General features: G+C 39.2%; 1 protein-coding gene across 5 annotated transcripts in view; it reads right to left on the bottom strand.

Moving 5' to 3' along the window:
• Positions 1–12329, bottom strand: part of fmnl2a (formin-like 2a) — a 79896-nt gene that overhangs the window by 31510 nt on the left and 36057 nt on the right. For all 5 annotated transcript variants that reach the window (XM_055214623.2, XM_055214625.2, XM_055214622.2 and 2 more), the window contains exons 5-6: positions 5724–5807; positions 1444–1596 (exon numbers count right to left, since the gene is read on the bottom strand). In XM_055214623.2, the coding sequence (XP_055070598.1) occupies positions 1444–1596; positions 5724–5807 (237 nt within the window). The remainder of the gene's footprint in view (positions 1–1443; positions 1597–5723; positions 5808–12329) is intronic.

Here is a 12329-nt window from a genome sequence, read left to right on the forward strand (position 1 = left end):
AGTTGGTTGACAGGATTATGTTTCAAATGATGTTAACTCAACGTCCACTATATTTAAATTAACATGTTTTTCTTGGGTGCGATACTGTAAGCCTGTCTTATCAGCAAACAAACTCTATAGTCATTTAGCATGGGTCAGATCACCAAGTACTGTAAGGGGGTGTTTCCATTATAAAAGACACATCTCTCCTAACAGCTTATCAAGAGTGGATCTCCACTTTCAGCTTGCATGGCATCTAAAGGCAAGTTCACACTACACAGTAGTGTGGCCAGATTAGGCCCAGATCATAGCCAAATCTGTGCTCATTGTAGTTAGCAATGCGTATGAGCCAGTTAATGACGTGATCAGAGCCGAGCAGTCAAAAGATGATTGAACTACGCTCTCATAAGGTGGAGTCTGTGAGCGGTTATGGTTGGGACGTAATTAATGTGACATCACATTGATAGGGGACCCCAACAGCCTGTTTTGTGTGACTGTTGCAATTTAAAGGAGATTGCACAAAGAAGAAAATATGGATTTGTATAATTACAGGATGTTTCAGCACACACACTAGCAACTAACTTTTTAGGTTGGTGGGGCTTTAAAACAGTTATTTCCATCATTAACCAGCTAAGAACAGCCAGCTGAGCCAAGCATCCAGCCTGGTCAAGATAGTTTAAGCTGGTCTTCCAGTATGAAGGCCAGCTATAAAGTGTCCAAAACTAGGCCAGGAGACCAGCTTAGGCTGGCTTTAGCTGTTGTTTTGTGTAGCATGCACGTTATTATGACAAGAAGATGACAGACGACAAGAGTCCTGTATTGTGAAGCTGAATTTACCTTACCCAAAAAGACAAGCAAGCTAAAAAAAAACTTAACTCTCAATCAGGAAATCTCAAATCAAAATTTCACCTTTATCCAATGTAAAAGACAAAGACTTGAAACTTTATGTCAGTGTAAATAGCAGTTTCATGATCAGACTGATAAACACCAGACAGGGAATCCTGTATTCATTCTCATATGATGCAGTTATTCTCTGCTTTTACAGAAATACAGAAACAAGATATGTGAGTCAGCAGTTAGCCAGCAAGACAGACAAATCAACTCTGTTCCACTTTTGGTTTGTGTGCACCCTTTCCTAAGTCATTTAAAGACTTACAGACCTCGTGACTATAAAAGAGCCTTTCAGAAATCACATGAGATAAGTACTCATTCCCTGCAGTCAGACACACACTAAGCTGAATGGCACTAAGGATGGCAAAGTTTGTCCCCCAGACATGAAATAGAAATATAAGAATTCATATTGTGAACAATGAAGCCACACTCTCTCGCTAATCTCAAAGTATTGCTGTACCCTTGTTTGCCAGTAGGTGTCCCCCAAGCACAAATGCGAAACGCCGCTTATGATGGCACTACTGACCTGCATGGCTTGTATAACAACACGTTTGCATTTATGAATGAGCACACCTTAGCGTTGAATGTCTGCTAGATCTGGAGATGCTTCCTGTAACGGGCGATTGAAGGCTGTTTCCTCTATGGAGATCTTCAATGGATCGACTCCACGGTTTTGATTTATCCATGACGTTTTCTGTGCTGTTCTCAGAACTGTCACCATCATATCTGTGAAACACACAGAACAGGACATCAGGGTGAGCACAAAGAGCAGCATGCATGCATTATATGAATAATTTGTGACCCTTAAAGAAGTTTGGCAAATAGAACTAAAATACACAATGTAGTAACTGAGTAATTATACACAACAAAATACAATCCCTCCTCTTCTCTTTCATTGATAATTTTTACTATTTAATTTATTAATTTAAAGTATTCTCACTAAACTTCTCCTTCTTGCAAGATGTGGGTAGTATAGCCATTAAAGTGTGCATGAATCTGCACTCCCAATTTAAAGGAACAGTATGTAGGATTGTGGTCAAAACTGGTACTGCAATCACACAACTGGTGGTCAATACACAACATGACAACATAAACATCAGTTGAGGGCTGCAACTCCACTTTTTAAATGACAATATCCTGGCCAGACCACTGTTGTCAGTGATATAAGGATTTGAAATGAAAATGATTTCTTAATGTCTAGTGACATATCAGGGCCATTTTATGAATAATTGATATACATTTCTTACATACTGTTCCTTTAAATAGAAAACAAATTTGTGGTACTTGGGACACACCAATTCCAAACTAGGATACTAAGTGGGACAGACAACAAGCGAACTGGGCTACAGTGGAACACACCTAAATCAGCTTGTCGTCGTCTTCAGGGTTACTTGAAAACTACTGGCAGGTGTGTAAGAGGAGGGTGAGCTTCCAGGAATGGACTTAAATCAAGGTTTCTCAACCAGGGCCCAAAGGGGGCCTCAACAGATTTCCCGAGGGGAGCCTTAAGATGACTTAAAGCATTTAAATAATATAAAACAACTAAAAATTAACATATATCATATTGTTTGTTTATTTTTGTAATGATTATACATCTTTTTAGTCATGTTAAGCTCTGAAACATTTTTTTAAGTAGAAATATTTTGGGCCATGGGGGCAAAGGAGAGTTGAGAACCAGTGATTTAAATAGCTTTGTCTTTGCATTTTAATCAGTAACCATTTTACAGTATAACAACTTTATGGCTAAAGGGGTAGCTGGCATGACACATATCAGACAATGACTTTAGCTTTGACTTTTCCAAACATGTACTCAACATATCACGTCGGTACTACAAGAGCTACACTGGCTGCCAATCTTATATAGGATTGGCAGCCAATGAATATATATTATTTTATGATACCCTTGTTGTTTCAGTTTTACTTCCTTAATGTTGGTTTACTTTGTTATTGGTGTTTTTAATACGGGTTTGTACAGCACTGTAGTAAACAAAGTAAACATTGAACTTAGCCTAAAAGAACTGGCATAAAATTTAAATAAAGAAAGGTCATACTATCTCCATAATTATGTATTATTGGATAGTCCAGGGCCCAAATATACAGTGACCATATCAGTCCTGTTTCATTTCAGTACACTAGCCAGATTATCAAGGACAAACTTTGACATAATTGGACAGCAATGAATAATCTTTGTTTTTAGAGCAAAGCTCTGTGTAGCCACCGGCGAGAGTGTCAATAAAAGCTCTGGCTGCCCTGCCAATGATGCTAAAGAAAAGGTGTAGTGGACGCTCTGACGCTTGAAAGCATTCTCTGAACTCCTCTCAGGCAGAGGTTTTCGCCTTCCGATTGGTTGCCGCCAGTGCTTTAAGTGGCCCGAAAGAGGTGCCGGTACTCTATTTTTTTTTTTTTTTGCTGACAAGACTCCTATATTGAAGGGGTTTTATATTCAGCAGTCAACAGACGACCTTGTAAAAATTATTAATCCTTTTATAAGTTTGTGGATTTGCTTGAGCTAAAAATAGCTACTGAACATAAATAAAATGTGCAAAAGGATTTTTAAAAAATACCATTAGAAAGAGCTACTGTAGAAAGAGCTTTTGAACATAAATAAAATGTGCAAAAGGTAGATATGTGAGTAAAATTTTAAGCATGGTTAAATGCTAAAACTAGTTGTTCAGATAAAAAGAGCTTGAAAAAACTTTAAAATGACACCAAGACCATGTCTATGGGTTTAAGAATAACAAAATACTGGCCATTTGAAACTCGAACGTCATTTATTTTGTCCCATTGTTTTCCATTTTGCGGGTGGTAAAACTACTGTGTACGTCGTTCAAATTCATTGAAATTTTGTTCACTTGTAGTTTAGCAATTAAACTAAATGTATATTACAATTTTAAGAATGTTTTCTGCACATCGCCTGAGGAAATCCAAAGTTGCGTCGAGGGGAACCAAACTGACAGCCGCGACAGCGGAGATTATACGTACCTACAAAACGGTATTGAATAATGCTTGCATCTGACCTGCAGCTATCATTCTGGCTTGGTGGGATGTCAGCCAGCGAGTCCTCTGATTCTGACCTTGTTCTTTTACTACTCAGAGTCTAAAACCAGGAGGGCATATTAAAGGCGGAGTCCACAATGTTTGAAAGCCAATGTTGATATTTGAAATCACCTAAACAAACACGCCCCTACCCCAATAGAATCCCGTCTCCTTTTCCAAAGCGTTTTTCAAACATCGTGGACTCCGCCTTTAAGTGTTCATTGTATTTTCATTAACCGAGCAGCTATGGTTGCGCGTTTCACACACAAACACACACCTCTCCAGAGCACGTTGACACTGACTGACCGACGCATGCGTTTTTAACTTGTAAATGCAAGGGTGTATGGGTAATGTAGTCTCTGCTCTTGGTGGGACGAATTAGGAAGCGTACATTAAGGGTGCTCTGAAAAGCCGCAGCGCAGCCAAAGGATTAAATTAAACCTCTGATTTTTAAACAGATGTGCAAATGAGCGTTCCAGTACGCTAAAAGCACGTTCTGGGTGCACGGAGAGGTGGGGGTACGCTCAAGAGCTATTTTTGGAAGTGGCGGTACTGAGTACCGGGGCGTTCCGGCCCACTTAAAGCACTGGTTGCCACCGAACATTTCCGCCTTCCGATTGGTTGCCGCCGAACCGCGTCATAGCTCATTACCATAAAGTTGAGCTGATTTCAACTCTCCTCAATGCTCAACGGCACTGACGTGGCTCCGACGGATCCACAATTCAGTTCGGCAACGCATGACATCACCCATTAAAAGTGAATTGGAAGCATTAATGCTTACGTCCTGTGTAAATGCACCGTTCATGCACAGTAAACTTAGGTCTGCGTAGCCTGACGTTTACCTTGCCAAAATTTTAACAGCAATTCAGTTCTATGTGGACCACAAGCACTGTGATTGGTCGACTAGAACCCCTCCCGTCAGGTAAAAAAATTGCATAGGTATTTCTGTTTGCGACGGTGAGAACAAAGATGGGCCACGTTGAGGACAACAAAAGTTGCGGGCTATTTACTTCCATTGTCTTCTCAAAACATACATAACAAGCTGCTGTTTTTTCTGCGTTTGTGGGTTTTCTGACAAAGTTGCTTCTTCTTTGGCGGTTAAGATGCTGTGTGGTGAATACTGCCTACCAGCGGTCTGCTTGTGTGTTTGCACGTCGACGCGGATGACAACACAGAAGTATATATGAAAACCGATGCATAGCCTACGTCGTCTTGGCTACTCCATCTTGGCTATGCCATAGGACGTACGCACAACTATAATGAGCCAGTCAGTCTACCAGATGACTATTAAATAAAAAAGACTAAATGACTCTAGGACTAATTGAAAATAAAATAATTACTTAATTATTTATCTTCAATAGTGTGCTTTTCACAATTAAAAATATAAAAATATTAGCATATTTTAAAGCTTTTCTAATATCTGTTAAAACATTTAAAATTTTAAAAATTGTAAATGAAAGTGAGATAATTAATAAGGTCTTTTGATTGGCTCATGCAGTAAGTTATATTGTGGTGTAGAGTGAAAACAGTCTTTTCCAGAGAACACATACTTGATGACATGATTTCTTATCAGGTTGTAAAATTATAGAAGCCATAAATGGAATCTTGTGACCTGATCCGATCTCAGCGAGACTAACACACACACACACACACACACACACACATGTACACACACGCACACGCACACACACACACACACACACACACACACACACACACACACACACACACACACACACACACACACACACACACACACAGCAGATGGGTGAAAGGACTCTTTGTGTTCATGTTCTCTGCAATTATGGCTGACTTACGTGACTGCATACTGAGCAAACGATAGATACTCCACCAATACGTCCAAACCCTTGTTCTCCTCATTCAGAAACTCCCGCACCCACCTAAACAGAGATAGAAAAAGCAATTGGCAGAAAAAAACAGAAATAAAATATCATTTTAAAAAATGACAATATCACACACTAAACCCAAAGTTAGGTTTAAATTAACCCATGCTCAGTTGGTGTAAGGTTGATGTTTTGGGGGGTATACATATAAAACACCAATATTACGTAATCGTTTATTAGGTTTTGAATGATATCCTGTAGATGTCATACGTTGTGGTGTATGTCAATCATTATTTTGTGGCTGATGTGACGCACTACATTTATGTGACCTTCAGAGGAAACCAGCTTAAACCTCCACTAAAAACACTTTGACAACAGTTGTTTAAGAATTATTTTGCATATGTCATGCTTCGATATTTTTGTTATCTAGTAGTATACGACTGCACCTGCAGTACTTAAACAGGGCAAAAAAATCACAGTCTCAGTGTGTCCCAGCATTCAGAAACTGATTAGCTTCACGGACACAAACATAAAATACGCATCATGGAACATAATCTTAGAAATGTCAGTAGTTTACAAAAAAGCTGCTCCAACGCAGTTCACTGAAAGCAAAGGTTTCATGTAGCTGGATATCTCCCTAGAAGGAGAGCGATGAGAGATACATCAAAGGCACAGCAGAGACATCCCAGAATACAGCTCCGCATGAACACACACTGACAAAGACCTCAAGAATCAAAAATGATCAAAAGTTACTTTCACCTTTTTTTGAGAAGTGAAAAGTAGGTCAACACCTGAGAACTTCACCACTGTGATAAGATAAGCCAAATTCTTAAAAGAGTATAATCTTTAAATGACAAGCGTGTGCACCCAAAAAGGTGACCACTCAAGTGTACACAATTTAAAAAAAAAATTTTAAAGGGAAGGGCCAATACTCATGATAGGAGAGCACATGGTATAGAAAACAAACAAGAGTCATGTGCTTCCACAATTAACATAGAACAAAAGAGCACATAGCAAACAAAGACCATGAGCCATGTGCTCCAACAAGAAAAGAAACACAACAAAGCCCAGGATAAAACATTGATCACAAAAGACACAGAATATGGGGGCGTGTAAACCAAGGCGTTTACAACTGCGGCTGACTTTCTTTTACATTGTTTCCAATGTTTCATCTGCATTATTTCCATGCTCAGCTTTGAGCACCCAGAGTTGAAAAATGTTCAACTTTGAGTGATACACTGAGCTTGTCAATGTCACTTTTGTCTCAGCCGTCCAATCACAAATACCACAACAACCAACAGTTGTGTCCCAATTCGAAGACTGCGTCCTTCTAAGGACACAACCTCAAAAGACAAGCACTCAGTCTTTGAAGGTCGCAACCTTCCCCCGGATTTCCACCGACTCCGGAGCGGTTGCAGATCGGCTCCGCTGCGTTACGGCTCCGCACTCCGCCAATACCCACCAGTTCCATATTTGTTGCAGAGCGGCTGCTTGCTGAAGTGACGAGGACCCATGAGGTCTCGCAAATTCACGTGATGATCGTGCGATACCTAGTTCTGTCTCTGCCCATTATGCCGTTGAATTATGACGTTTTTACAAACCAGCCCAGATCACAACCTATGATCACAACACGAGATCTCGCGTGACAGAGCAGTACATCAAATCCATCCAAAATTCAAAAAATAAGAAGGCTGCTAAAACCAATTATTTATGCTCTATCTTTAATGGATTTATTTGAAACTCCCCCTGGCTCTGTTCTTGTCTATTATTTGTTGTTTCTGTATTAACTCTTTCCCCGCCATTGACGAGATATCTCGTCAATTAAGAGAAAACGCTTCCCCGCCAATGACGAGATTTTCCGTCTTTCCGCAATACCGCTATTATCCACCAGGTGGCGCCCTTCCGCAACTTTTTAAAACCGGAAGTATTGCCCTATGACAAGCTGCTGCATGTCCGTGTCTGTTTTAAAGATCGCTCTGAATGGGATCTCTATGAAAAGTCCGTCACAAAAATGGAATTATCTCTGCTTTTTGCTCAAAATGTGGTGTTTTTGGAGAAACCTACCCATATTCAAAAGCTGATTACAAAAGAACTACTAAAGGTAGGATGAAACTGGCTTTTTTGTTTGAAAGCAGAGGGTCTGTTCTTTCATTTGGTATATTGTATGTTTATATATTTGAAGAAGAACATTTTCTGGAAGGCATTAAACTTTTGTGAAAATCATGAAAAACGCTGGGGCTGGCTGGCAACTTTTTTTAAAAACGCTGGCGGTTAAAGAGTTAATGACTTTATTTGTGTGTGTTTGTAATGTTTGTATTGCAAAGATTTAATTAAGAAAACACAAGTTCTCGCAAATTCAGGTATGATCACGCGATAGAGTCATGGCTCCGCCTTGGGGAGCTGTCCGGCATCCGTCAAAAATAGAAGCTCTGCGTATTTGTGCCAGAGGGCTGCGGATGGCCGGAGCCGTGACGGATTCGGAGCACAGTCAGTGGAAATACACACATTGACTTGAATGGAAACCGATTGACTCCGCAGCCGTTCCGCAGTCGGTGGAAATCCGGGGTCACAAGTCCATGAAGAGAACTGAAATGAGACGGTCTAGCCTTTGGAGGACCCATAAGTTGCATCATCTGCTGCACGCGCACACCGCGCCTGACACAGAGAAGACGTTTCTGACTTATTAAAATAAATATAGAACCAGAAAAATATTTATTTTAGAAAATATGACACGTTGTTGTAGATTAAAGTATTCAACAGTATATCAACATAATCAACATTAGAAAAATACACAACATAGACAGAATAATATTAACACAAAACATAATTTTTTTCTGCTCAATACACACTTTTATTTAATTTATGTTTTAATCGTTTATTTTGAGATCCAGAAAAGCTTTGTGTAATAAGTTATGTCGCAGTTTTGTGTAGAGTTGAGATAACATATCAACAAAAGCAGTAATGCTTGGTTAGGATTTGTGTTGCTATTTTGCTGTTTTGTGTCCATCCACCCGCTGTGAATAGGATAATACTGTCTTATCTCATTTAGATTAGTTAGATCATTTCCGTAATCTAGTTTAGTACCATACGGCTGCTGAAATCTCAGTGCAGTAGGTCTGGCCTTCATAATCACTGGATTGTGTTTGTCTGGTCTGGACTGGCCTTGAATAATGAAACTATAATAACATTCTTTTAGGACATGGCAGGGCAAGAGCTGTGTGTGTGTGTGTGTGTGTGTGTGTGTGTGTGTGTGTGTGTGTGTGTGTGTGTGTGTGTGTAAGGGAGGGAGGGAGGGAGGTCTGGAACATCAACTCTTTCTATTTTCCTCTTGTGACCCTGACCTCACAAAGTTTCATCAGCCTTTTCACTTCCTGTCAATCACAGTTCCCAGCATGCAACTGAATGTGTAGTTTTCAGCTTTTAAAGAATTTCAGAAATGTTAACTATCCATTTCCAGGGTTTAATCAGCTGTATGGATGTAACGAAACACTTAAAAAAAAATATGTGAAGATTTAAGCCGGATGAAATATTAAATGGAATGCGGTACATATTTTAGGGCAGCGGGGTGCTGAAGCTGTCACCTTGCTTTATAGGCGAGATAGCAGCGAGCAAACTCAGATTTTTTTTCATTTGATTTGGGATTTGTTTAAAAATCTCAATTTAGTTTTGTTATTTGTCAAGATATGTATATTTAAAAGAAATGTGCAGAATTTTGTCTGAAAACCACACTTTTATACACTTTTCATTTCTATTTGTCTAAAATCACAATTTGTAACAAAAAATGTGAGATAATTGTATTGTAAAACCAATATTTTGAATCGTATCGCACCATGAGTTAAGTGAATCGGCACATCCCTAATTAGCTGTGAACATAATTCTCAACATATGTGACCCATGCTGGCAATATGTCAGTTTTGAAAAAAATCGATCAGCAAAATCACTGCATCCATACCTTAACATCACTGGTAAGACTAATAGATTTGGCTCACACAAAGTCAAAAACAATATTAATATATGTTCAACTATTTTCATTCTTTTATTGTTTGATTGACATTGAGACAGACAGTTTTAAGATCTACTGTAATGCTGTAATGTAAACTGTAAAGATCCTAATATACAGGTCACTGATGTCGATGTCAGATATTTTTCCCCAACAGTTAACCAAACATTTACTTAAGACATAACAGATTTTATCTGCCTGAATTCTTGACAAAATAAATATTTTTAAAACTGTAATTCTATGTAAATGTATATATACCGGGCTCGGATCTGTCTGTTTTCATGTCTTATCATCACTCTTAATAACTCTTCAACACCAATCAGGTCCCGAACTTTATCTCTCTAAATAAATATTTTAAAGGGGCTAAATGTAGGTTAGTACTTTAAAAAATCTTTAGGATAGAGTTTTCATTTGTATATTTATGAGCCAACCATAATGTAATAGAAATTATACAACAGTTCTTTCTGGTTCTCGAATCTGATTGGCTAAGAGCCATACGATATTGTGCTGATAACAGCACTGTAGCCGCTTCACCTTTAGTATTATTCCGCCACCTAGTGAATGGAGGTCCTAAACAGGCTCATCTCTGAATGGAAAAACACAGACGCGCTGTTTGAATCACTCTCCGTGTATCTCATTAGTTTACTAGCTCATAAATCAGTCTGAATCCCCAATCTGAAGTTATTAGTCAAAGATCAGCGCTCTTGGATGTTACGTTACAGTTAATGGGAGAAATGTCTTGTCACATCGTGTGGATTATTAACACTTGGAAAGAGGAATATAAACACTCGTTTTTTTTCTGGAGCTATATTTCTTATCAGAACGCGAAAACACCGTGGAACTGCAGGTAAGCACCGCAGCTTTTAAATGTGGACATTGATCATTTACTTTATCGTGACCTGACTATTAAAACATGTTATGAGATATCGCCACTGGTATATTTATAAGCAGCATGCAAAAACATCTCTCTGACACTTATAAAAAACCGTTTTATATAGTACTGACAAGAATAAAGTTTAATAATAATAATCGAGTGCTCGTATCACGTTAAGAATAAATGAGAAAGCAATAGTAACGTTATACAAATAGTTTTATTAACTTTTACCTCGCGCCAAAACAATAACAACACAAAAAACACTAAATATGAATTAAAAAACAAGTAATAGTTTGATCATGACACCAAATACTGCTGATTTGATCTCATTTTGACGATCATAAACAAACAAGGCCAACATGAGAGCCGGGGTATCTCTGTCAGAAATGTAGCCCAGAGAGGGCGGTGGTCAGCGGGGCGAGTGAACACTGATGTCCGCTCATGCTTTGGTTCTCATTCGTACCGAATCTCACTAAGCAAACGTTCAAACAGGCGCTATCTTTACTAATTGGCTGCAGATTTAAATATAATACATATACATTCTCGACTGAACTAATCTTAAAACTACACTTTGTGACCAAGAAACGGTAATATAAAGTAACGGCTTTTCCGTCCATTGAGTTGTTATGAGCTTCAAAGCAGCCGAAAGTTTTACCTGTCATTCTGGCCGCCCTCAAATCCGTGGCGGAAGAAGTAGTTCTCAAACAAAGAGGCTTTTAAAATAACTCCGTTGTTGTTTTCTAGTTTTCGTTTTTCAAACGTGTGCCGTCGAACTGTTGTATAAAAGCAATATCGCTCTCGGAGTCGTGTGATATAGCTCTATATCATCACGGCTGTGATTGCCTCCGGCACTCGGCCTACGGCCTCGTGCCTCTGGCCTAGTCGCAGCCGTGATGATGTGGAGCTGTGTCGCACTCCTACTCGAGCGATATTGCTTAAGAATGACACCTTGACTGTCCTCCACGGTTGTCTCTATCAGCCTGTAGGCTCTTTTGTGTGTTTGAGTCGAGTCCGAATTGGCGCGAAATTCAAAATGTGACGGCATGCGCGTGCTCGTCTACTTGTGCGTTCCATATAGACGCGTACGTCAGTCATTAGTAAACAGCGGCAATTACTAGCATGTTTCAAATGGACTCTGTAGATGGAAAGAAGCAACCAGCTTCCAGCACAATCCAGACACTCACGGAAACTCCTCGTAAGTTTGAAAAAAATCCTTATCTAGTGCGGCCAAAATAGAGCGTGACCGGTGTCGGGGCAAAGACAAGAGTAAACATCGGATTGGCATTTGATTCTTGGAGGGAGCTCCAGTCAGCGCTGGCTATGAAAACAGACCTCGAGCTGGCTTTCTTTTTACTGCAAAGGTAAGACATAGTTACAGGGCATTTGTAATATATTATTTTATTGATTTTGTGGTGTAATGCTGACGATAGCATGTAGCACAGGACCGTTTCAAAAGTTACTTTCTTATATGAATTATTTTTATTCAGAGCACGATTGCATTAAGATTGTAAGTGAGTGTGTTTTACAGTGTCGTGTTACAAAACTTTTAGAAGTAGACTTCAGTTGAAAATATAAAGTAGCACTGGAACATTTACTAAAATATGGTCTGTCAAACAATAACCTTACAGTACTGTAACTTTTCTTACATTTGTAAACATGCTGGTGAATCTCAATGAGCTGTCTGTGGTTGCTACGGCAACTCTGG

The sequence above is a fragment of the Misgurnus anguillicaudatus genome, chromosome 17, assembly GCF_027580225.2.
Source record: "Misgurnus anguillicaudatus chromosome 17, ASM2758022v2, whole genome shotgun sequence".
Lineage (NCBI taxonomy): Eukaryota > Metazoa > Chordata > Actinopteri > Cypriniformes > Cobitidae > Misgurnus > Misgurnus anguillicaudatus.